The sequence below is a fragment of the Micropterus salmoides genome, unplaced genomic scaffold (assembly GCF_014851395.1).
Source record: "Micropterus salmoides isolate LMB-PRFRI ecotype aquatic unplaced genomic scaffold, ASM1485139v1 Ms_hic_scaffold_6, whole genome shotgun sequence".
Classification (NCBI taxonomy): domain Eukaryota; kingdom Metazoa; phylum Chordata; class Actinopteri; order Centrarchiformes; family Centrarchidae; genus Micropterus; species Micropterus salmoides.
Window position 1 is genome coordinate 12,972,817 of NW_024044348.1, and position 26,584 is coordinate 12,999,400.

The 26,584-nt window shown below is 38.9% G+C and overlaps 3 protein-coding genes across 7 annotated transcripts; 2 read left to right on the forward strand and 1 right to left on the reverse strand.

The window, feature by feature from the left end:
• Window positions 1-1,099: 1,099 nt before the first annotated feature.
• Window positions 1,100-6,950, forward strand: LOC119890844 (interleukin-18 receptor 1-like). The gene is made up of 10 exons (XM_038702280.1): window positions 1,100-1,254; window positions 2,662-2,914; window positions 3,313-3,496; window positions 3,760-3,904; window positions 3,988-4,050; window positions 4,162-4,285; window positions 4,414-4,547; window positions 4,778-4,921; window positions 5,081-5,233; window positions 5,429-6,950. Exons 1-10 carry the CDS (start codon window positions 1,200-1,202, stop codon window positions 5,770-5,772), a joined length of 1,599 nt encoding a protein of 532 aa, XP_038558208.1. The 5' UTR covers window positions 1,100-1,199; the 3' UTR covers window positions 5,773-6,950.
• A 4,381-nt stretch (window positions 6,951-11,331) lies between these two features.
• LOC119890845 (interleukin-18 receptor accessory protein-like) lies at window positions 11,332-21,018 on the forward strand. 4 transcript variants are annotated; one of them, XM_038702282.1, is made up of 13 exons: window positions 11,332-11,480; window positions 11,579-11,678; window positions 11,839-12,040; window positions 14,392-14,551; window positions 14,649-14,817; window positions 16,712-16,783; window positions 17,104-17,233; window positions 17,399-17,553; window positions 18,559-18,696; window positions 19,126-19,236; window positions 19,321-19,464; window positions 19,537-19,652; window positions 20,389-21,018. In XM_038702282.1, exons 2-13 carry the CDS (start codon window positions 11,594-11,596, stop codon window positions 20,626-20,628), a joined length of 1,722 nt encoding a protein of 573 aa, XP_038558210.1. In that variant the 5' UTR covers window positions 11,332-11,480; window positions 11,579-11,593; the 3' UTR covers window positions 20,629-21,018. The 4 variants fall into 4 exon arrangements, with proteins under 4 accessions (XP_038558210.1, XP_038558209.1, XP_038558211.1 ...); XM_038702281.1 differs by lacking the exon at window positions 11,332-11,480 and having other exon boundaries at window positions 11,489-11,678; XM_038702283.1 differs by lacking the exon at window positions 11,332-11,480 and having other exon boundaries at window positions 11,489-11,678; window positions 18,610-18,696.
• A 58-nt stretch (window positions 21,019-21,076) lies between these two features.
• On the reverse strand, window positions 21,077-26,431 carry LOC119890847 (PEST proteolytic signal-containing nuclear protein-like). Of its 2 annotated transcripts, none has more exons than XM_038702289.1 (5): window positions 26,193-26,431; window positions 25,263-25,492; window positions 24,286-24,360; window positions 24,137-24,192; window positions 21,077-22,316 (listed from the first exon to the last, which is right to left on the reverse strand). In XM_038702289.1, the coding sequence occupies exons 1-5, from the start codon at window positions 26,239-26,241 to the stop codon at window positions 22,205-22,207; spliced, it is 522 nt and encodes a 173-aa protein (XP_038558217.1). In that variant the 5' UTR covers window positions 26,242-26,431; the 3' UTR covers window positions 21,077-22,204. The 2 variants fall into 2 exon arrangements, with proteins under 2 accessions (XP_038558217.1, XP_038558216.1); XM_038702288.1 differs by having other exon boundaries at window positions 25,263-25,489; window positions 26,193-26,324.
• Window positions 26,432-26,584: the final 153 nt, after the last annotated feature.

Sequence of the window (26,584 nt, forward strand, 5' to 3'; positions counted from 1 at the left end):
TGTGATGCTTGTCTGCACAATAAATCACTATACATAGGCTACTGCAGGTATTGAGTGGAAATATGTACCGGTGGAGCTACCTTATTATGAAAGATAAACACATAAAGGTCATGCTTTTGTGGGGAATCCACTTACTATGTGAAAGCAGTTGAATCATTTCTGCTGTAGCTCCGGAGAAGCTTAGTCAAGTCTCCTAAAATAAACCATGATGTTCCCACAAATGATACTTTCAATTCCATGGTAAGTGTGCGATCACAGGTTATTGGAGATGGACCCATAAAAGGGGCTAACGGTAATCTATCTGACTCTTGTGAGTACCTGTCTGGGCAATACTTCACTGGTTATCTTTTAACCTGATATGTCTACCAGTTGTTGCCAGTTCAAACTAAGAGCTTAAAAAAAAAGTATGTTGGGGCATAGTAGATAGACCTGTAGATGATTCATAAGAGATGAAATACATTATTTGGTGAGTCTATAGCCTTGTTTCTTTCTTGTTTCCACTCTGCCATAACATTTAAACCCAAACCTCATTTCTATTTTATCAGGCCATCTCTGCTTTTATTCATGTACCCCGCTTTCTTAATCTTGGATCCATTCTTGTTAAGACTTGTTGGGCTCAGGTGCAGCACACTGGCCTGGTCTGCTTTAAGCATGGAGACTGGACTGATTCTTAGCCAAAGGGGAGATGAATCGTTGTGAACTTGTTCAGTCTGTCCAACTTCTGCTGAGAGAAGGTGAATGTCTCTAGTTCTCCAAGGTGGACCCTCTGTCAAAAGAAATAAATTAGTCACTATCATATTGTTCCGCTGGTTAACTGCATTTCCCTTCCAGACCAGAACGGAGTAGTGCGTCTTTCATGCTTCTGTCACTGCGGATAACAACAAACTAGAAACTACAACAAAAGAGTTTGTATGAGTTTAAGTGTCGTTTTTTCGTCATTCATCGTGCAGATAAAACATTAATATCACGAAAGATATTCGAAAACCATTCAAGGACGCCAATATCATCATTCCAGAAATATTTTCTTAGAGGGGGTGTTGATCAGTGACAACAAGACACCCCTAAGTTTCACTTTCATAACTCAAACTGATTTGGCAAGATTGGGGAAATTCCACTGTAGCTCATTTGAGGTCTATTTGGCAAGAGCACGTTTTTGACGGCGATAGCTCCTGATTGACATTGCGGTGCTGCAGGTTATCATGATGGTGAAATTACTCCTGGTTCCTCTCTTTTTAATCCTTACGTCATTGACAGGTAAGATAACGCTCTTGGTGTTAATGGTGAGAATTCAACTTTATATTTTATTTGATTAGCCTATGTCACAAAAAGACACACATAATGCACTTCTCCATGCACAAAGCAAGACAAATAGGGGAAGGAGAAAAAGAAGGAAATCAAAACTAAAATACAAACCCAGACATCCCAAAACAAATAATACAATGAAATATGTACTCAACTATTATTATTTAATATTTTTGCATAGTCTATAACACAACATTGTGTGTTTCAAGTGGTGGAAGATATTTTACTTAAATTAAGGGAAACTCTTACAAGTCAAGAAATCTGCATTCAAAGAAGTAGGCTACATAAATCGTAAAATATGCTGCTTTAAATCTTGCTTAAAAAAATAAATAAATGTAGTGGAGTAAAAAGTACACTTGCCTCTGATTAGTAGTGGAGTAGAATTTTGAAGTAGCATAACATGTAATACTCAAATAACGTACAAGTTCCTCAGTAATGTCATTAAATAGAGTACTTGAGCAAATCTACTTGACACAGGGCAAAATCACTGAAAGTGAACCTGTCTTATTTCAATACTCGCTGCCCCAAATTATAACAACAGCACCGACCATTGTTTCTGCTACATTGTGACAGGCAGATATAAAATTAGGCAAATCAGGCAAATATAACATATACTCAAATTTTAAATGCATTAGCACATCTCCTTCTATTCCTGTTAATGCCCTGACCAGGACTAACTTCCTCAAACTTGACTCATTTTACACATCACACTGAAATCACAAGACTGATTATGCACCATGAAATTAGGTTGTGGTTAAGAATCCCATTTCAAAACTGTGAAATCCGGGGAGCACATGCTGTTTCACAAATGACCCAGTTTGAGGTACACATTTAAAATTGCTAGTGTTATTGACAGCAGTAAATTGTTCATTAACAGACATTAGGATTACAGATTAAAACCGTTTCAGTCCCAATTTGCCTTTCTAGTCATTTTACCACTTTTGCGCTTTCACATGCCACATTCAAAAGAGGGAGGATAGTGAGAGACAGCGGGTGTGACTGTGCAGCAATTGCGAATTGTTGGCCATTGCTCATAGCTCATGAGTCAAGTAGGAGGGCCCTAGAATTTTGCTTAGGGCCCCAATATTGTCTAAGTGTCTAACTCATTTTGCTCATAAGGACATTGGCTATTAATATATTGATAATCTGTTCTGTCAATAATCTGTTTATGTGCAAGTCTCACTTAAACACTAGGCAAGATGCTGACGTTCCACTGGTACTGGTTTTAACCAGCCACATTTCTGTGTGATACAGTGCAATACTGATATTTTTCACCTTTGATTCTAGCTTTTCATAAGACAGTTCATGTTATAGTTTTACACAGTAAAATGAACTAAAATTTGTAACACATGTTCGCAGGTGTGTGTGTCCGTAAACCCAGAGAGATAGATGTGAAGACAGGTGAGATGGTGGCACTGCACTGCCCTGACACAAGGTATAATCATAGTTACACCAAACTGTTTTGGACCAGTTACACCACCAAGAAGATGGATCTGACCAGCAACATGTCATCAGCTGAGCAGAGCCAGATGGGCATTCTGGTTCATAAGACGAGCCTTGTGATTTTGAATGCATCTGTAAACCATGAGGGGAATTACTCATGCTCTCTGGGGTAAAGTACACTCAGTCCAACAATGATTCTGATTGCACAGCGAGCTAGTAATGTTCGGCAATTACTCGATCCCATGTCACGGGATGCCTCCATCTGCATTGTAAGAACACATACATCATGATGGGTCAACAAAGTTGTTGCGCTTGTCAATGGTTTCTCCAAATGCTGCACCTTTTGCCTGAATTTGGAGAATGTGTAACCGTGTCTTAAATTCTGGAAATACTTGTTGTTAAGTTTCTTAAATGTGTCTAAACACCCTCTCGTGTTGCCAAATGGTCCCAAATGTGTATTTTGGAAACTGACCCTTAAAGTCTTCTTTACTTTCACATTCATAGTCACTCATGGTTGAGATTCAAATGTAAAGTGAAACTTTCACTTCTTCTTTAATGACATGACAGGAATGCTAGCAGCCAGTTCTGGTTCAGCCTGACAGTATACACATCACAGAGAAAGTATGAAGAGGGGAACATGTACTCTGAGACATGTTACACACAGAAGTCCTGCTCATTAAATTGCCCGGATACAAATATCCCTGCTGAAAATACACCAGACATTACCAGCAACGGCATTACATGGCACAAGGTATTTAAACACAGCAGATTTTTGAGTGTGAATCAGATTTGGTCATACAATAAGAAGCATAATAAGAAGTGTGGTCAGAGGATCCCTGTGGTGGGGACTTCTGACTGCATGTTTTAACCTATTTGGGTTACAAATCTCTCTAAATTTTTTAAAAACTTTTTTCCAAAGCATAGGCTACTATAGTTTTGAGGGATTTAGGATTTCTTTCTGGTTTTCATTCACCTCATGCTTGAAAAAATTCTACTTAATTTTCCATCTTGTAGGAGGGTGAGTCATTGCCGGAAACCATTTACTTCCAGAAAGTGGAGAAGAATGACCAGGGTGTGTACACCTGTACCAGGTCTTACCTGCATCATGGTCAAATATATAAGATGACGTTTACAGTGGAGCTTGATGTCAAACTACACAGTAAGAAAAAAAATTTGGATAATTTTATCTTCAGAGAAGTTCATATGTCCAAAAAAAGATGTAAAGTCCTTTGTTCTCCACAGAAGAATGTAAGAAATCTGCAGTGATCACTTCACCACGCAAGAGTGTAGTTCAAGTAGATTTGGGTGAGCTTTTGAGCAATCTTGTACTGTGAATACACGCACTTGGATACATCTAGAAACATTTATTACCTCTCTAAATTACTACATTTATATATTTTTTAAACTCTTTTTTAGGTTCAACAGTGGTGATTGATTGTGAAGCTGTCACATGTTCAGCGTTGGATGATGTATTCTGGTTAATTGGAAACTCATTTGTGGAAAAAAACAACAGCTTCCCGGTTTTCTACAATAACACACAGTAAACATGTCACACAAATGTCTCAGAAATTTGGAAGTGGAAATGTTACACACGGTCACATAAGCACTCAACACACAGTATAATATAACTTGTCTTAATCCTCCTCCATTATTTCCTTTTCTTTCCAGAGAAAATAATACTGAACAGATACATATGACAGCATCTCTAGTCATCAAAAAAGTGTCAGATGAGGATATATCAAAAAATTACACCTGCAAACTGAATTCTGACCAAGTCCTAATCTTCACTTTGTCCCCAAAACGTATGTAAGATGGATGGATAGATGTGATGAATGTTAAACATGTTGCCTTAAAATTCAAACCTGTTCAGTCATCATGCCTTAAAATTATGAAAATATTTGTTTTTTCTTTCAGCTGATTGAGCCAGTTTTCATTCACACATTAAAGTGACTATTGTCTTTCAGTCTACTGACATTGATGAGTGTTTAAATTGTTATATAATAAATTTTTACTCACCATTATTTTCCTACAGCTCGCCCTTCTCACATTTCCCTGGCTGTTGGTGTTGTAGGCATGGTGGTGGTGATGGTTGTGTCAGTAGTTATCTATGTAAAGTTCAAAATTGACATCGTCCTTTTCCTAAGAGACACTCTTGGCTGCCATAGAAGCACCTCAGGTGGGATTCATATTTTTGTTTAATTCATTTGTTTCATTTTAACTAACAACTCGTGTTTAAGAGGTACATACTTTTGCTTTCTTTGAAATGCAGACAATGTGACCTGTTTGATGTGACAGCAGTGACAAAAGCCTTTGTTGTATGTTGTTCTTTGCTTAGATGGAAAAGGCTATGATGCCTTTTTGATGTATTACAAGAGTGACACAAACGCCGGACTAAATGCTTATGACAGAAACTGGCTGAGGAGTGTTTTGGAAGAGAAATATGGTTATAGTCTCTGTCTTTATGATCGCGATGTCTTACCGGGGAAAGGTATGGTATTGTACTTCTAATAATGAAAGAATTTATAGACATAAATATCACTATACAATTTACTGCTGATTTATAGTTAAAATATACAAATAAAAGTTACAGTATTTAAGATATACTTTGAAGAAAATCTACCTAAAAATCTTAATTCAGTATAATGTGTATAATTTGTGTAATCTGATCTCTGGTTGGTTGCAGCGGTAGCAGAGGCAGTGTTAGACTGCATAGAGCAGAGCCGGGCGGTGGTTCTGGTTCCTGCCTCTCCAGATCCTGGTCCAGGGTCTGGCCTGCTGAGTGTCATCCATGCAGCCCTTGTGGAGCGGCAGACTCGATTGGTTTTCATCAAAACTGAGACAACAGAAATGTCGAGATCAGGTTCATTACCAGAGGCTCTACAACTTCTTGGTGAGGCTGGAGACTGTGTTACCTGGAAGGGCATAAGTTCCACGCCGCCCTCCTCCTCCTTCTGGAAGCAGCTACGTTATTACCTACCTGCCCCACAGCATGCACAGAAACAAAGGCTTTTATCTCAGACAATCTAGGGTGTTACTTCATGGTTAAATGTTTAGCTAAGTCTGAAGGAATAGCTTGTATCATATCTGCATCCACAAATACATTACATAAAAAGATACATTTTAGGCAAAAACTTTAAGCCTCTACTGCACACAAGGGAGAGGGTGGGATATTTTTGGTTGGATGCTTTCAAAATCTAGCAGTCTCTTGCTAGTTTCTCTAATGGTTCTTAAGATAATTTGTGGACTACTTGATGGAAGAAAAGTATTCATAATATCTAAAAACCTAGTCCTAGCATTGTCATCAAGGATTTGCTTTAGGCTACATGAAAGTTGAAATCACCAAGTAAAATAGTTCTATCACGACTGGTAAGAACGATAGACATAAAATCAGAAAACTCAAGTAAAAAGTCCCCGTTGTGCTTAGAAGGGCAATAAATAGTCACAATTCGAAGTATTCAAAGCTTAAAAAGTCTCAAAACAACACTTTGAGCAAGTGAAGTTATTAGAGAGATACTGGCGACTCCTGCGCCTCTTTTATCTTGTTGAGAAAAAATTTGAGGCGACGATTCTAATAAAACGACAGAGGAAAGCCAACAAGACCCTCTTTAAGAGATAAAATTATTTAAATAAAAACTCTTACTAGAGGGGGATCTAATATTAAAATGTGCAAACAGAAATTGATTGAGTCAGGGCGATCTTCACAAAACACTGTGGATTTCTGTGATGTTTAGAAAATGTACTTAGTTAGTTTCCACCACTGTAGATATGTTTCCTTTTTCCTCCAGTGGGTCATCTGACACAGGCAGCTTCCCCTGTCAGTTGTAAAGACATGTATTATGTAAAACTGATTCCTACATCAGCCCATACACTGTTACTACTGTCATTTCCAAAAGTTTCCAACTGGTGTAGTATTCTCATCACAGTTGAAGTGTTGCTTTTCATAGTGGCTCATGAATGAATGTTTTCTGTTTCAGTGGTGTCACTGGATTTTACTACTTTCTTTCTATAAATTTCTTGCTATACCACTCTGCATGTTGTATGCCATATCTTCTGTTTTTGAACATGTGAGCACTGTGCTGTCTCAGTTCTGCTGCTCTTCATGATTAATTCCCTTTATTTAATGTATTATGAGATGTGCTACTGTGATAGGGCAAAATATTTATGAACTCTACATCGAAATAAATTGTGTTTTATACTAGCATTAATCAATATTTCAATCAATTAAAACCTTCTCAGAATTAGTCCAGACTACAACTACAAACCCTGTTAGCCTTCTAACCTCTCTGTTTTGGTTTGACTAACTGTAATTTTCAGCCCAGTATTGGATATTTATTGTAGACATGCAAAGTTAGTTATAAGTCATTATTTATTAAGCTATTCACATAACCTAACAGCATAAAGACTGAAAGCTGGGGTAAACAGCTAGCCTGGCTCTGGATATTGTTAAAAAGTACACGTACCAACACATCTAAAGTTCATTAATCAGCATATGTCCTATTTGTTTATTTAATTATTGTTTGTTAAAAAAAAACAATGCAGATTTTAAATTACCATATTTGTTAACACACAACATATTCACTATTTGTCGTGGAAATTGTATATCGCTGGTGAGGGATTAAGCAAATAATTGGGTTGCAACAAACAGTTGTCTTTGAAGAATTTATTAATAAAAGAGAATAAACAGAGAAGTACTAAAACACATATACAGCTGGTCCAGAGACCTGCCGCCTAGGGCAGCTTCGGGCGTCTGACCCAGAGCAAAGGGATGCATAATCATTTACACGGTCAAGGTTTCTATGTTTTGGGGAACAGAGATCCTCTCAGCCTTGATGAATATTCAAGGACAGGAGAGGAACAACAAGAGGGTGGAAACACTAAACATCCTGCACGTCGGGCCCTCATACCACCCTCATGGAGTCTGTTTCTGACCGTTTGAGCAGACACATGCACATTTGTGGCCTGCTGGAGGTCATTTTGCAGGGCTCTGGCAGTGCTCCTCCTGCTCCTCCACGCACAAAGGCAGAGGTAGCGGTCCTGCTGCTGGGTTGTTGCCCTCCTACGGCCTCCTCAACGTCTCCTGATGTACTGGCCTGTCTCCTGGTAGCGCCTCCATGCTCTGGACACTACGCTGACAGACACAGCAAACCTTCTTGCCACAGCTTGCATTGATGTGCCATCCTGGATGAGCTGCACCTGAGCCACTTGTGTGGGTTGTAGACTCCGTCTCATGCTACCACTAGAGTGAAAGCACCGCCAGCATTCAAAAATGACCAAAACATCAGCCAGAAAGCATAGGAACAGAGAAATGGTCTGTGGTCACCACCTGTAGAACCACTCTTTTATTGGGGGTGTCTTGCTAATTGCCTATAATTTCCACCTGTTGTCTATTCCATTTGCACAACAGCATGTGAAATTGATTGTCAATCAGTGTTGGTTCCTAAGAGGACAGTTTGATTTCACAGGAGTGTGATTGACATTGCGTTGTTTAAGTGTTCCCTTTATTTTTTGAGCAGTGTATTTTTTTGTTCGTAATGGTAGCCTAGTATTGAAACTCAGTACTGAAAATATTAGATGGTTGTTTTTTTTCTAATAATGTCAGAAAAGGATTTTGTGTTCAGTTTAAATATGTGTGTATATGAATGAACTGCAGCCTACTATACTATGCATTCTGTGTTATCAATATACTTAGTGGCATATTCCAGAGGTTACATTTTTTGCCTCTCAGTGTGGGGAATCATTTTACAGAGTAGGCCCTATACACTTTCTATTCACAGCATGCCAACAGAAAACAACAGGCAATTCAGTGAGGGCTGTGGCGAAGTCCAGTGAAATTTGTCACGTGACCTTGTACTGCTTCATAAAAAATAAGGAATCGTTTCAGGCAGTAATATCAATGGATATTAAATTGTTTTACTACATTTATATTCTTGGGAGTTTATTGTGGTCCTTGGTATTTTTATGAAAGTATTACGTGTGTTGTTACAATTGCCAGTGCACGTGGTGGCAGATGGTAAGTTAACTACATAACAATTGTATCCAAACAGTTCAGGAGGTTTTTGAGTAATGACAACAAAACCAAAAAATTGTCAGAATTGTCCCCAGTCTCCCTAACATAAACAAAGCAGACTGTCTTTGTCAGAAGGCTGCACTTTGTGCTATGTTTTGCATAGAAAATGTCACATTCTGCCTGTCTGCTCTGCTTAGTTTAGTTCTCTGTAAGTTTTGGTTATTTGATCAGTTCGGTGCCTGTTATATAGTCATTGTGTTTACATTTTGATTTGGTGCTGTCTGTTTGTGTCTTGTGGAGTTTGTCTATGTTGTTCTGCCTTCTGCTTGTTCTCTGTGGTTGTTCTGGTCTGATCTGTCCTTTTGATATATCAGTGACTGCCTTAGTTCTTGTCAGTTCTGTTCTTATCTGATGTTTCTTGTTAGTTTCTGTGAGCAAAATGTTTTGAGAGCATATTTATCGCACTGCAATCAAAAATTAAGTTTCTAATTAAAATTAACAGGCCTTTTATGTGTCACAAAGTTTTAATTGCTAATTTGTCCTTATTTATAGCAAGTTAAAAAGTTTTCCTTGCGAGTTAAAAAGTTTTCCTTGCAAGTCAGAAAGTTTTGCATGTTCAACCGTTTTGCAAGTGAGAGAGATTTGCAAGTTGAAAAGTTTTGCGAGTCAAAAAAGGTCTAAATAAGAGATTCTATTGGTGGTTTGACTGACCAATCATGGATTTGCATCGAACGCATGGCCACGCCTACAATCCCCTTGCTCCGACGGCTCCGTCCACTTTCTGGAGACAGAGCTGTAGCGTCGCTCATTTCAATAGAAATGCTTTTTAAATGTAGTATGGCAGGATTTAATGATTATTTAAATTTACTGTTGGCAAGGTCATGGAGTCTATCGCTGTCTCCTTTTTTAGAATGACATGTATAATGTATAGTAGTTAGCTAACGTTAGCCGTCTTGGCATGAAGCTTTACCTCGGAGGTCGGAGCTGGGAATGACGTCACACCCGAGTTGACGGTATTCCAGTTACAAGTCGGAAAACCTCGCTCTGCCAGCCGTTGTTTACAACTAGCCAGGTTAGCTATTGATACGCCGGTTGATAATAAAAAACGCATTGTGCGGTATTTACTCAAACTAAACACTGTAGCAACACGACCACATGCAGCTTGTGGACAGCACTTTGTGTACAAAAAATTGTACTGCTGTGTGCTAATAAACAGTATAAACTTGAGCTTTCACTAACTGTTGATACCCCGACAGCCATCTTAGACACTGAATGGAACACACCAAATGAATGAACAGTGAATGTGACACCAAATAGGACGCACCACTTGGATCACGAAGTCGGAGTAGGGCGAGTCACTCCGACTTCCGAAGTGGGGGGCGTTCCCTTTGAAATTTTGGCCTTTGAACTCGGAAATACCCGACTTCCCATGTCAAATGGAATGCACCATGACTGGAAGTGCATTTGTGCACTCAGACATGACGAGCTAGGCTAAGGTTAGCTACTCAAGTTTAAAACACATTGTACATGATATCCTGATGATATCCAGCTAAACTATTTTTTTGTGACTGTTTATGGTCACACAGCATACACTGTAATGGACTTTAGACCGCTAATGTTATATTGGAAATATAGACTGTTATCTATATATTTTGAAGTGTTGCTGCCTGTCTCTATGCTGCCTGATCCGGTGTTTGGATGTTTTTCACCCAAACTGCATGTAAGCCTGAGTCTTTGTGTTTTTGGATTAAAACCTCCTTTGTCAACTCTCCAGTGTCTTGCGTTCAGGCTCTCTCCTGTTTGCAGTTTATCTAACAATCGTGACAGAAAAACAAAAAAAGATAATTAAACTGTGGATGAACTGATGAACTCATGACTGAGAAGAGGGAATCAGTATGGTTTATACATTTTATAGTGTGAGCAAATACACAACACGCTGGTGACCCTTCTGGGTCAGCTCAGCTCGTTCTCATTAGCTGGTGGGAGACTCCCAAATTTCAAAATCATTAGTCACACAAACTTAGTAGTAAATAGATCTTAGTTAAAGTTAAGCATGTTCCATCCCTCATTCATACTTAATTAAACATTACAAAACAGCAGATATAGCAAAGAAGGAGATGGTGGAGGGGAGATACAGGCCAGAATGAACAATGGGATTAGAAACTAGGTCAGTTAAAATACAGGTGTGCCCCAGAAAATTGGGGTCTTAACCACCACATGCAGGTTAGCCCTAGTCAACACATCATAAAGCAGCGAGTATATGTACAGTGCTTTCAGTATCTAAATTTACTCTTAGAAAACTGTGTTTGTGTTTTAGTATTGTAAATTTGAATTTAATTATGTTGAAAAAGCATGAATTACAAATCTGCCTAACCTAAATGTCTCTTGCTCTTTAAGGTACCATATTGTGACTTCTATTGCCAGTGCAGTCTACTGGTTTAGTGCAGTATTTTGTATTTTATGCTTGAAATCACGACAGGTTTGATACAGTTTGTGTTTCCTTTCACAACACCGTAAAATATTACAACACTACACTAGATGTTCTTCTAAATTTCACATAGGAAGTGGCTAACAACTACCAGGAAGAAAATATTACAGCAGGTTCCAGTGAAATCGTCTTGAAAAACAACCAAACAGGAAACCGGTCGATACCACCTCCTACAACATCTATGTGTCCTGTGAAATGTTGCACCACATGTCACCACCCAAGAGACAATCATCATTAACGGTGAGAAAATACCAAGAACTCCACATCTGAGTTACTCTAAACATGACAAATAAAAATTCATCTGCATTATGACTGAAACCAACAAACACTGTTTTCAGATTTAGAGACACAGGATGCAGACTGGATGTATTGTGTTTTTTTTCTTTCCCATTTTCTTGGATGGATGTTGTGTGGGAAAGCATCAAAAGAAAATAACAGGTATTTTATTGAAACTCAAATTGTATTTTAATATTACAGCTGGAAAAACTGTGCTTCTTAATGTGTTTAAAAGGAGGTGATTAGTAATGGTTTCCAAGACCTTTTTACACCGTACGATTAAAATGAAACTGAAATATGATATGTGCCCACATGCCTCTAGGTCTTCAGCAGAATACTATGCACCAGCACATCAGAGCTGTGGAGGGGGAAATCTTTATGATGCCGTGCATAAAATGTGTGAACCTTCACATGGAGGTGGTGTGGTCTGGGACCGGAGAAGGAAATGAACACCCATCCTTTGACTGTGGAAGGAAGTTCCTAGCTGAAGCAAAACATTCTGGAAAGTACACCTGCCTCACAAGGTAAATAATCATGTTTCTGATCCCCATCATTATCTCTGCTTTTTTTAAAGCGTCTGATTACATTTACATAAAAGTAATTTTAACTTAAGCAAAGTATGTGTCTTCACAAGAACTTGCGTAATCACAGTACAAAGTTTTTTTTCTGCAGTAGAGCGAAAACCACATTGAAAAATGGTATCCATATTAAGGGTTTGAATGTTTCACATTTTCACATTTTTTCAAGTCTGTCTTAAACAAACTATTCTTTTCAAAGTCCATTTAATGTCAGTTTGCAAATTGTCGCCCCATTCATGCTACATACACACAAACATAGATACATACATACTGTATATCTAAATTTGAAAAGAATAAAAGAAAATTAAATTCACCAATATATAAAGTTACTTATATATGTATATACCAATACACCCAGGAACTATGTACAGTATGTGCAATGTCACTGTAAAGTTCCATGTCATTTATATATGGCGGAGTACAGAGGATACTCCTATGTCTCTTCCCAGATGGCAGCAGCATGAACAGGTTGTGACTGGGCGGTGTACTGTCCTTTAATATCCTTTGGCACCTCACCGATATCACTGATGTTCAGAAGATGTGTACCAATTATGTTCTGAGCAGTTTTAATCACCAGCTGCAGAGCCCACTTGTCCTGGACCATGCACCTACCATGCCAGTTTGTGATGTTTCCAGTCAGGATGCTTTCTATTGCTCCTCTTTAAAAGTTGAAAAGAATTTGGCGCAGGGATTTTGCCTTCTTAAGTTTCCTTTGGAAATTCAGTAATTTCTGAGCTTTCTTCACCAGCATGGAAATGTGTGATGACCATGTCAGGTTCTCTGTGAAGTTGGTTCCCAGGAACCTAAAACTGTTCACCAGCTCCACCTCAGCTCCACTGATGTAGACAGGGGCGTGTCTTTATATCCTTTTTCCTGAAATCAAGATCAGCTCCTTAGTTTTGCTGACATTAAGCGGTTGGTTACTCTGTGCACCACTCTGCAAGATTGATCTCCTCCTGATTTGAAGTCTCATCATTGTTTGAAATCCGGCCAATGGTGGTGGTGTCGTCTGCAAACTTCACAACAGAGTTCTCTCCATGTCTGGGGATGCAGTCATGTGTACAACGTGAACAGAAGGGGTCTGAGCACTAGAGTGGAGGAGGTATGACTGCCAATCTGAACTGTCTGGGGTCTATTTGTGAGAAAGTAGAATATCCAGTTCCAGAGTGTAGTAATCAAGCCCAGAGTGCTATCAGTTTCATGGGGGAGATATTGTTGAATGCTGAGCTGAAATCAACGAAAAGCACTCTGGTGTTCTTATTCTTAAAGTGTTTAAAGACTGAGGGGAGGGCCGTGGAGATGGCATCCTCTGTGGCTCTGTTGTCTCTGAATGCAAACTGGTGAGGGTCCAAGATGACAGGATTCTTTTCACAGCCACTGTGGATACTGACGGTGGCCCATTCTCCGGAGGCAGAGTAGACTTGACAGCGAGCATATAATGTGCTTAACCCATCTGATATTGTAGCCAAATTCTGAACACATTTTTTTGCAATTTGTACAAAAATGACTACCTTAGAAAAGTAAATCAGACTGCTAGAGCCTCGTGTTAGCCTAAGCTAAGCTTCAGAATGCATTTTTGCACAAAGGGGATTGTGGATTTTGTGGATTTTTATTGGAGACCAGTATGGAGAGGGGAAATGAGCAATTTGTTAGCTGAATGTTTAGCATGTTGCCGTCTGTCGACCTTTTGTCGACCACAGCAGTGTTTACATGTGATTGTGTCTCTGTACTCTTCTGTCATGCCAAAACACAGCCTCCTGTTCCTTTGACGTGATTGGCTGCTGTCAGAATGATTCAAATTATTACTATTGACAGTTCACTATGGTGGCTCTAATACACCACAACATTTAGCATTGCAGTAACAAAGGCAGGAGAAAAGAAGATTGCTATATTGTAAACATATAGGGAAACAATGTACAATTTAAAGAAATACATTCAACGCGTTATTGCCACAGATACTCCCAACCAACCCCAAAATACTTTTTTTAAACAAAAAAATTATAATTCATAAATAGTAATTAAAACATTTGTAGCAACTTTAAAAAACATTTTTGTTAGGGCACCCAGTACCTCACCTGGTAGAAAGCATATCGTAAGGTCTTTACCACAGTGCCCAGCCCCTTTGCTGCATGTCTTCCCCTCTCTTCCCTGCCTTTCCTGTTTCTCTCTAATGTGGCTAAACAGAAACACAGAAAAAAATTATTGGTGTACTAAATGGCAAAAAAAAATTATTATTTCGATGTGTGTAGACCGTATATGACTTAACTTTATTAAGTGTTAAGGTCTTTGCTGTCTAGTGGCAGCAAGGTGTTTTTCCATCTACAGGTGGTGCAGAAAAACAGTCTGGGATGTTTCCAGCCTGATGAGAGCAGTGAAATACTGGTCGTGGGTGCAGGTGGGGAGGTTCCCTGCCCAGGTCTCAGCTGTAGTGACAACACAAATGTCACCTGGTACAAGGTAAAGTACACACATGGACAGGACTGTTCATTTAAAAATGGTAAATCACAATGGTATAAATTACAGCAAAAACTCAGACAAGTGTGTTTTCTTACAGGAAAACAAAGCTGTGTCTGAGCAGTCTAGGGCTTCCTGTGAGACGAGTGGGTTGTTAACCCTCTGCAAAGTCAGTGAACATGATACGGGTGTATATTTCTGTGATAGAGAAATTATTGAGCAAGGAGTCAAATGGATCTTCAGGAGGGCGGTTAATGTCACAGCCATACGTAAGTGGTGTGTGTGTGTGTGTGTGTGCATTTATTTGGAGAGGTTAAGTACTCAATAATACACATCACTGTGTCCTGAAATACAAAAACAATGGAAAATGCAATAGTTTATGATGTTTTCTCCACCTGCACTCATGCCATGGCCAGGCAAACGCCACCAGCGGGTCACATAATTTTTATTAATGGTCGTCACATGATGTATTTTAATTATTGAAGTCATCTTCTGACTTTTCCTCTAGCACCAATAAGACGTTGACATTTGTGTTTGTGAGTGAAATGCCTCCACAATGTGGCTATTCCACCAGTGTATGAATGTGTGTGAATGTTAGTTTCTGTTTGAGCACTTAGGCTCAGTGTATGAATGTGTGTGAATGGTGAATGCAGATGTAGTGTAAAAGTGAGACTAGAAAAGCACTATACAAATACGAAGCATTTACATTTACAACTATTGGATGGATCGTCGTGGAAGTTTTTATAGACATGTTCCCTAATTAGAAATAGCTAATTAGCAATATAAAGATGCTAACATACTCAAACAAGATGAGGCCTGTCTCAATCTGCTCAATTCTTTTCTGTACTTGTGTTCCCTTGGACTTGTGAAACATTAATCAGTCATGGCTCAGGTAGTGTCCCAACTGGTAAATTGAACGTGTAAGCATGCTGATGTTTGCTGCAGCACAGCACAGCTAGCATGGATGAGACTTTAGTCATGTAGTTTGTTACAAGTCAATTTATCCATGGCTGGGTGAACACCAATGAGAGTTAACAGTTAATTTAAGTAGCAAATGCATTAAGTGCTATTGTTATGCTACACTGGTTAAACTGAATAACAAAATGTTTGAGGTTTTTAGAATAGAATTTTAATGAAAACCTATTACCACTCAGCAATTAGTATTTTCCTTGGCCATGGTATATAAGAGATGAGGGGACCCATGTCACTCAGTAAAATAAAATAAAATACAACTACAATACAATAATAATAATAAAACACTTCCAAGCCAGATGCACATAACTTTGTTTAATTGTTTATTGCACATTTTAAGGTTTTAAATTGATTTTATGATTAGTTGAAACAAATATACTTCCTACCTCAGAGAGGAGTAGTAGAATTGTGGTAATCATCTCACTCTATAAGCAATTTTCTTTACTACCTTCTTTTTAACTTTGAATGGGGATAATACATTCACGTTAGATAGTTTAAAAATGTAAGGACTACTGTTATTCAAAACTTAGAATATCCTGTTTTCATGGAGCACTAATAGATTACCCTATAACAAAACACATCAAAGGGTGTCACAAGAGCAGTTCTTCATTAGTACAATGTAAAGTAGTGAGTGTACAGCTTGTATAACAGTGTAAATTTGCTGTCCCCTCAAAATAACACATCACACAGCCATTAATGTCTAAACCGCTAGCAACAAAAGTGAGAACACAAGTGAAAATGACCAAATTGGGCCCAATTAGCCATTTTCCATCCCCGGTGTCATGTGACTCGTTAGTTTTACAAGGTCTCAGGTGTGAATGGGGAGCAGGGGTGTTGAATTTGGTGTTATTATTGCTCTGTTATGCACAAAATTAAGTGAATTCTAAAGTAGTGTATTACAAACTTTTAATTTAAATGTACTTCTATGTACACAAAAGTTCAATGACGTGGTTTGCAAACACTTTAAACAAACAAGGTGCTTTTTACTAGCAGTTTTCCCTTTACACAGTAGCAATAAAATTGTTTGTCTTGTTTAAATTTAGCCATTTTAAATCTTCTATATAGCATAAATGGCTATTACACATAAGTGGAGCTCAGATCAGATTTATTCAGTAAACAGTGTTTTTTTAACACACAGTAAACCAGATTGTAATACAGAACTGTGTGACTTTATTTCTCCTGCCCAAACAGCTCATTACACACCAAGTTACTCTCCCAGGATTATACATCCTCATGGCAACACAACGGAGGAAGTGGAGCTGGGTAAGCGTATCAAAATGTCCTATGAGATAATCCTACAGCTATCAGAGTTGATATGCATTAACTCAGAACTGATTTGCTTATGTGAAACTTTCAAAACCATAGTTTTGTAAACTACTACTATAACATGTCATTCCAATATCGACTGGTTTTAATTGTAATTGAACTTAACATCTGAAACAGCCCTGATAATGACATGATCTTTGTTTGAATGACTCATTCTTGCATCTAATAAATTGGTATGAAAATAAGAATTATGATATCACTTTTATTAAGACATTAAGGGTGAGATTATAATGGCCATGTTTTTGTTCCCGTACCAGGTCAGTCTCACACTCTGACATGTGAGGTTTATTTTTCATTTGCGATAAATATTTCACTAGATGTGCAGTGGTACATGCATTATGGTGGCAAAACGGAGAATATGACTCCATTACACATGGAGAGACAACAGTAAGTCACTGCAGCTCCTCAGTCAATGTTTGCTTTCATTTGCTTTGTGCCAGTGTTTGCTTGTTAGAATTGAGTAAAAAGGTTGTAAACATAATTATTCAGCCTGACTTTCATAAAAAGCTTTCATAAGGATGCAAGGGAGCTGAAATTCTTCCCCTGATTCAGATCGGAGAGAGTGAGTCTTCAAGAGTTCAAGGTCACACGAAGAGCCATCATAAAAGAGGTGACTCCACAATACTTGAACAACGCATATACCTGCATCGCCAGGGATACTGTTGCAAACAGCAGTGTCACTATCAAGCTCAAGAAGAAAATGAAAGGTACTCTATTGTCACCTTCATGTCTTTGTTTCATTCATACTGTATTTTTCATATTTGTTGCATTACAGTTATATATATATATAAATATGTGTAATATCAAATGATAATACATAATGTAGAACACGCTGAGTGTATCCACATGAAAGGGCAGGTTGTTTTACTTATTTTACACCACAAGAGCACAAGTAGAAGTTGTGGTGAAGGCCTCCGCTGCTGGTGGAGGCAAGCTGTTTTGACCTAGTGACTAAGGCAGCTGGATGTGCCACAGTGAATGCAAAAATCAGTGCTCAAAGCTGAGAACCTAAAGGCTGCCAGAATCTCTATTTATAGTCCTACGGCTAGAAAGAAAGACATTTTTAAGTTATTGCTCGGTCTGAGATTCAAAGATTCATCCAATAAGGACATGAATTATGTTAACCAATTCAGTGAGCTCATCAGTGACACCATCCATAAAGCAGCTTATTTCTATAGCCAATCACACAGTTATGGTGAATTTGAAAAAATAGGTTTAGTTTTGTGCACGCAACACTTAAAGCTGTACGAATCCAGATTTTTATTTTCAACAGATCAAATGACTAAGCTTGATTTGAAATGGATCACTCTTAGTGTCTTTCTGGTCATTTTTTTGTGGGTTTTTGGCCTGCAGCTAGTTCACTCTCACCGCTCATCCGTCATTTTCGGTCGCAGCTGATTTTAGCAAGAAGCTCAGATAAACCATATGTACAATACCTACCCATCAGCAAACGGCAGACAGGCAAAGTTAGCAATTTGCTAGTGAAGAAAGTGGTGGAGGTGGAGACCAAAACGGAGCTAAAAGGAGAGTGAATACTGTATATTGGACTTACCTTCATCGGGTGGATACAAACACGAGTCAAAATGAATGCTAGTGTTGCTGCTTGTTGGCTGTACGATAATATTTAATGGGGTTTTCAGCTTGTTACCGCAATGACTACTGCTTTAAATACATAATACAATCTAATCAGTGTATTTTGAACTGGGTTTCAGTTAAATGGCCGACGCTGATTGGGTATCCCATTGTGTCTTTGCTGCTGGTAGCCGGGCTGGGAATCGCTTTGCATGTGAAATGGCTGGAAATACAGCTTATCTACAGATCCCACTTCCGAAATCGAAAACATGATGGAGGTCAGAATGTAGACACATGCCCACACACACAACATAGAGTGCAAACCCAAAGGCAAACAGTGCATCAACACACTCTAGCATCCTGACAGCAACAGCAGCTCCTCCTTCACTTGTACATAAAGTTCTACCACAAAGAAGATTCAATGTTTTTCAACTTTAATTTTGTCTTTAACCCTACAAAACATTGCATTAATAAACAACCTGAAACATTACTACAGTACCTTGAAATATTATTAATCCAGTGCATTTACTTTTAAAATGTAGGCAACACACTATGATAATGCACTTTATGTAGTGGTGACAAAACGCTAGGTGACAATCACTGACTGATCTTATCGCTTGTTCAAAGAGTTGCAAAAGCTGAATACATTCATGAACCCAGATTGTGTTTTGTGACACAACTCTCTCATATCCACCTACGCTAATCAGATGAGAAAGAGTTTGATGTGCTTCTGTCATACGTGTGGAGCCCTCCATCAGCAGAGGAGGAGGGAGTTTTGACCCTTTCCTCCCAAGCAGGACCGGACACTGATGCGGAAGGTGGGCCAACATGTTCAGTGTATATCTGTATCTGCATTAAATTTTCATGTGGTAAAGTAAATTAACAATTACTTTTATTGGCAGCATGTTTATCATGCATGGACCCGCTGAACTGTGAGGAGGGTATTGCCACCCAGAGGCCAGTGGAAGTGCTGCTGCCCCAAGTGTTAGAGGACCAGTGGGGGTTTCGCCTCTGTCTGCTGGAGAGGGACGTGCTTCCTGGAGGAGGTCAGAGGATTAAATGTGTGTGTCTGTGTGTTGATGCCAAATGGTTCTGATGGTTTCCTTTTTGTATTGCAGCATATACAGATGATGTGGTCCTTGCAATACAGAAAAGCCGAATGGTTATCTGTCTCCTGTCAGCTGACTACCTCTCCAACAGCAATGCTGTTTTTGTCCTTGAATCAGGAGTTATGGTAGGCCTACTTTTCACATAGTTGAAGACTAATGCTGCGTTCATGCAATATTACCAGAATTATGAGTTTCCGACCTGAAAATAGCATTCATATCAATATCCAAGTATGGCCACATAACTTACATGTTAATGTGGCCTAGAATTATTTATTACTATATCACAAAAATCCCACTTTCAGTTTATATCTGTATGATATTTCCTGGCAGAACAAACATTTTATATCTAACATTACTGCCTTCGGCAACCATGAGAAGATATTCAAGACCTTTATCAATTTAAATAGCAAGACTTTTAATACCTTTCATGCCTTTTTTGAGGAAATTTAATGTTTTTTAAGACTTTACAACATCTGCAGATACCCTGCCTGTCATTAACTTGGCAATACAAACAATATTAGAGGACGAACATGTTTTGGTCGTTAACTATAAATTGCATATAGTACTTTTTTCTTCTACTTTCTGACCAGTCTTTACCACATTAAACGTGCGTGTTTATGACATGAAACTTTTGTGTTCTGGGTTCTGTGTCCCAGTAAAATAAATCCTGAATGCATTTCTCAAATAACCACATTAGTTTCATTTCACAGATTTACTGACATAAACTGAAACTAGTGGCTCTTTAAAAACATAAGCCACAGGAAAAAACAATGTTATCAACGGATCCAGTTGAACAACTTTCTGTTAAGTGGTTAAGTTTGTCTTAAAGGATAAATCAGTTTTAATGTGTATTATCTTCAGGCTTTGCTACAAAACTCAATCTTCAAACTTCTGCTAATATGGACCTGTAGAACCTCACCATCCCTCATCCAGCCAGACCCCCCGCTCCCCACACTGGTCCAGAGGGCCTTAAAGGTGCTACCCAGTTTGGATTGGACTTCAGGCAAACCTGCCAAAGCCACCAGCAACTTCTGGATATCTTTGAGGAAGGCCATGCCCAATAAAAGAATGAAGCTTCACTCATGCAGGAACAATGATTAAACCACAATCGTTTTCCAAACATGAAGTACATCATATTTATGTTACAATGGCTATATTCTTCACTGAAACTACACAAAAAACAAATGTGTCAAGGAAATTTCCATGATGCTATGGATGCCAAATGTATAATTTTCTAATGTAGGGGGGGAAGTGAGTCACCCTTTGCTCTATGCCGAGGGTCCAAAAATGTGTGTATGGAGTGTAGTCTTTCATTTCCATCTGTATCAAGAATATATATATATGTAACAATGTTGAATAATCAATTAGCTACCAGCTCCACAATTTAAAGCATTAGAAATAATAAATGTGACAGCTAAAGGATTTGTACTAGACAAAAACAGATTCACTATTAACAATTAATAACTAATTAAACTTTTGTTGTGAGGTGTAGTTCATTGTGTATTCTGTTACAGTGGACGTGTCTGCAAAAGAAAATTCACACACTACATACCATCTAATTTTTTTTATTATAAGTGGCTTTTAAATGTGTATCCAAGGGAGATGTCTGACAAAACGGGTTGTAACAATGGGTATTAATATAATTAATCTGGGGACGCACAACAGTTGGGTAACCCACAGAAGAATTTAAAGTTTTTATTTTTATTTTATCTGAACCAAAAGGATTAGGGCTGTACTGGGGCTTTCTGATGTGAAAGTGAGGTTGAAAGTAGTAGGTAATTGTGCCTTACTGTTGCTAACCTATATTTTAACCACACAGAAATAATTGAATTTGACTGTACCAGCACCCTGGTATCCATGTCACAGCTGTATGTCTCTGATCTTCACACAGTTTTTAACTAAAACACACTTATCAGTCCTTTCGTTGTGAACTTTTTGCCATATTGAGTGAAGCAGGCAGAATAGTGTAGAGTATGCGAAACCAGAATTACTGGAACAAAGCTCAAACATAAAAAAAAAATATATAAAAAAGACATTTCCTGTCAAACACTTACTGCCTATGATGTGGCACAGCTGGTGAAAACAAAAGGGTTGTACATTGATGTAGAGAAACTAAATCCATCTGTACTGTCTAGCCCCCCCCAACCCACACACACACACACACACACACACACGTTAACATAACACTCAAACACACACTCCCATTTGTGGATTTAAAAATAAAACATTATCACACTTTGTACATTTTTACACAAATATTAGACAAGCAACACAGAGCTTGCTCAGCACACCTAACCAGTTTTGGGTAGGAACAAGCATGTCACAAAAGGGGCATGAGGGCTCTTAGATGCTAGATTTTTTCATTAGCCAGCAGACAGCAACTGTAGCGAATTTTACAATATTCTGGCTAATTTGTTTGTCCTATCTTCCCATTCTGCATCTCTCGTCACAGAGGCTTGACACTCTGATACCTCTCCTCTCAGTCAGCATCAGCCGGGTAGTGGTTAGAAACGTAAACTTGAGTTCAGTCACAGAGTATCATAGAAATTTTAAAGTATTCCTCATCATCCACAAAGCATTGGCTACAGTGAGGAATCCTTTGAGACTTCATAGATATCTCTGAAATTGTTTAAACTATACAAATGTATCAATTAGTGACAAAAACTGTGAAAGTCATTTACAGTTTGTCTGCATTGGCCTTCATCTTCCTCTCCCAGAGTTTTTGATGATCAGAGAAGCCCTGTTTGCCCTTGTTGAAGGAATTGGGTCCTGCAGATGTTGGCGTCTCCCTGAAAAGACTGCAGATTAGTCATTTGAAACTCAAATAGAAACATGTTAGATGATTAGATCAGATAAATAACTAAATGTGAAATGTAGCAATTAATTTAAAAGATTCAAAAGTCAAATGTTTTGATAAAAGCAGACAATGAGGAAACGGTTACAATGTACATTGTGTAGATACATTGATCAACCATAACATTATGACCACCTGCTCGTCTAGTGTAGGTCTCCCTTTAGCCCAGGCCGTCAAGGAGTCCACTGTGTATTCTGACACCTTTCGATCAGAACCAACATCAGTCTTTTCAGCAGTTTCACCTACAGTAGCTTAGCTGTTGGATCGGACCACACGAGCCAGCCTTTGCGCCGCACATGCATCAGTGAGCCTTAGCTGTTCACCGCCAGTTCACAGCTTCTCTGTCCTTGGACCACTTTTGATAGGTACTGAACGCTGCAGACCATTTTGGAGATGCTCTGACCCAGTCATCCAGCCATCATCAATTGGCCCTTGTCAAAGGTTTTAGGTCTCACTTGTAAAACAGGTTTTAATCTCAATGTGACTTCCAAGTTAAATAAAGGTTTAATAAATATGTTGCTCAAATCCTTACTCTGGCCCATTTTTCCTGCTTCTGAAGCATCAACTATGAGGACACAATGTACACTTGCTGCCTAATATATCCCACCCACTAACCCACTGTTATTCACTCTCCCTGTCATAATGTTATGGCTGATCAGTGTAAAAAAAATAATATATATATATATATATATGGTGGGCCGTTATCAGTGTTAACGTGAGACTCTTATTGGGCGATAAAACAAATATTGCTGTTAATCTATTCTCAAAGTTGGGTTGGGAGCTGGGTCTATAGGGGAGAGCCAGGACGATTGAAACGCGGGACGAATGAAACACAGCGATTTTCTCGGAGCCCATACAAGTCTGATATGCCAAACTACCTCAGCACATACAGTCCACAGTACTTAACAGAACAGGGAAAAATCAGCTGGATAAGCTGTTTTCACTCACAGAAAGTAAATTTACTCAAGCAATCTTTTTTTTTGAATGACAAGTTGTGTTTATTGTTCCATGCGCCATGGTCATGATCAAAAATAAAAGATTAGTTAGTACTTTAACACATCCTGAAGTTTTAAATGTCAAAGTTTTACAGTTTAGAAGCTAGTGAAGTTTAAACGTCAAGAGTCACTGTCGGGACGATTGAAACAGGTGTTTCATTCGTCCCGAAACGCAGCCATTCTACCGTATTTAGATACGGCGGGAGGGGGTAGAGTCCATAGGTGGCAGGCTGGACCACCAGGATGCTCACAGCCAAATAACAGGATCTTCACAGTAGACCGGGAAAGCAGGCTGCAAATGTAGGCCTACTACGCAAGCTATGCTGACTTTCACCTTGATATTTTAGCGCAGATGTATACCTAGCCGAATTGCACTGTAGGGGGCGAGAACGAGTCTTCGAACCTGTGTGTATGCCTACTGTGAAATTACCACATCAAATGTGATGTGCTAACATGGATGCAGCTATGAAGCCGCCGGGTTTGCTTCAAGGAAAATTTATTTTTAAGAAGCTTCCCAATGGTTTTCTCAAGCAGTTTGTGATGCATTTTGGAAACAGGAGATGAGCCCCTGGTCTAATGCGCCAACTGGCTTAATAAACCTGTTCTCAAAGACTTACTTTTAGTCATTATTTGGGTAGCACACATATTCTGATTGCCTTCGGCAGAATTCAAATGAGCCATTTTAATCTAGATTAATTCCAAGATTATATATATATATATATATATATATATATATATATATATACACACACACACACACCTGCCAATGTTCTTCATCCTCATCTTTGCTTCTGGGGGCATCTCCTCCGGTTCACTCTATGTGACAAGAGAAGGTTAAAGTCAGCCTCTGCACATTTGTTGTTAATGGATTTGTACAACCACACCATTACTGACTGCATGTGCACTTACATCATCATCTTCATTAAAAACTGACGCCAGCCCTGCCTTTTTTGGAGGAATTGTTGGTACAGGCTCTTTGGGTTTCTAGAACAAGTTGTGGAGACAAGATTTAAGGAAACAAAATAAAACAACACAACCTAGCAGCATCACACTTCTTTACACTCTTCTTAAAATGCAAAAGAGCTGCAAATCCTCACAATAGAGGACATTAACAAGCAAATGTCTGGTACTTTTACTTCAATTTTGGCTCATACCGAAAGCTAATTGTTTCAACACTGAAGGAATTTAGGGGTACTGTGAGAGGTTTCCCCAGGTCATGATAGGGTCAACTGCTTAAGTAAGCTAAAGGTGACACTCTCCAAAACAGTAGGTCAGGCTCTGTCCCACCTCTCTGCCTGTTTGGTGAACTGACTAAAGCAGCTGTCTTGTCAGTGGTTGCACTGCTATCCATTTGTTAGGTCAAGAAAATCTTTATTTTGTTTCATTACAGACTGATTCTATGTAAAACGTGTTCCATGTGGCTTCAATGACACACAACATGACTTTAGGTTAACTTAGGTAAGCATAGTGTCTTGATTTCAACCAATATCCATGTTCACACATGTATAGAGGGGTGAACAATAACCTTATTTGGACACTTCTGTTCAGATTTGGTGTTGGCATTGCATGTGTTCACTCTCTGGATGCTGGCACTGTGTCTTCATGGCCAGGGCCAACAAATGATGCTGTGTAAAGTCTTTAACAGTTACACACCTGAACCTGGCTCACTTTATCTTCATTACAAACATCACTCACAATGAGAGGTAACATTAAAAACAGTATGTGTTTGTAACTGTTGATAATTTTCTCCTGCATTTTTTGGGGAGCCTCTCAGAGCAGTGTGTTATGAGAATAACATTATTTACACTTCTTGCAGTATCGTACATCAAATATAAACCTTGTTTTACAAAAGGTCTGCAAGCAGTTAGACATTGCTACACACTCACTGTTGCTCCAAGTTTGATAGATATGGGGTTCGACTTCTTCCCCAACTGACTGCTCATGCTAAAGCCTATCTTGGAGACTTTGCAGGGTGCTGGTCGGTCTCCTGAGGACTCTTCCTCATCTTCAGGTGTGAGATGCTTGGATGTGCGTTTGACTGCTGTCCCTTCTCCTCCCCAAGTGCTACAAGAGACAGGCTTAGTTTTCACTCTGCCTTCCTCCTCCTGCGGCCCTGCTTGAGGCAAGACAACTCACCAAGGTGAACAACAGTTTCCTGGGAATTAGAGAATCTATCCAAAAAAAAAAAAAGCTATGGCCTTTAACGTTACCTGTGTGGCTAACGTTATCGTAGGTTTCTAGCCAGCCACTCTACCATTTAATTGTGTTAAAAGTCCACCTAGGGACTGTATGTGCATAAATATCTAATTTTACCTACAATATCAGGGATTAAGTTAACTTCTGAGTACTTCACGCAGGGTCTGAGAGCAGATAATAACATTGTTATTCATTCATATGGTGTTCTCCTCCGCTAACTAACGTTAGCTTAGGTTAGCTACTTGCACACTAGCTAGGCTAACGCCAGGTTAGCAAGCAAACAAAACACCGGCTACTGCAAGCAAGTATTTGCTTTATTACCTGGCTAACGTTAGCAGCAGCTTTAGGCAGGTAACGTTAACGTTAGTTATAGTCAGCCCAATTCCCAAAGCTAAGTAGGAAACATCTATAAAACAATGCTAACTGTTACTGTTCGCCTTAACTAGCCAATGACACGTAGCTAACATCAAGTTAACGTTAGCTTAATGAAGTTTTCCTCTGTCTAAAATTAGTTATGGCCAGTTGTAGAAGATAAGTTAAGCAGAAGAGCAAACTAACGAACACTAACTACTGATTATTTTTCTGCCACATATTAGACGAAAAAATTGCACTAATATCACCTCCGTCGTTGGCGGAACTCCTTCTGTTTTGCTCGTAATCCGCCATCATTTCTCCGCTCAAACTCGGCAGCTCATACCGCTTGTCTTCTTCAAGCGCTGTGTGCCAAACTTGTGCCAAACAAGCTTCGTACACTGTTTACAAGAGAAGAAGAAGAAAAAGATATATGAAGGACTATTTGAGTAAGTACTCCACAAGGGAGTATAATTAGTCCATGCACGGCTTTCAGCATTGATAAAACAGAACAGATATTGGCAGATCTTTGGCAGGTGATTTAATATCATCATGGAAAGGGGTAGGCCTGTCTTATATATTAATGGGAGGATTCAGGAAGCAATTGATATGGTTGAAAAGTGGGATTTAAATATCCTTTGAGGAAACCAATACAGTAGTT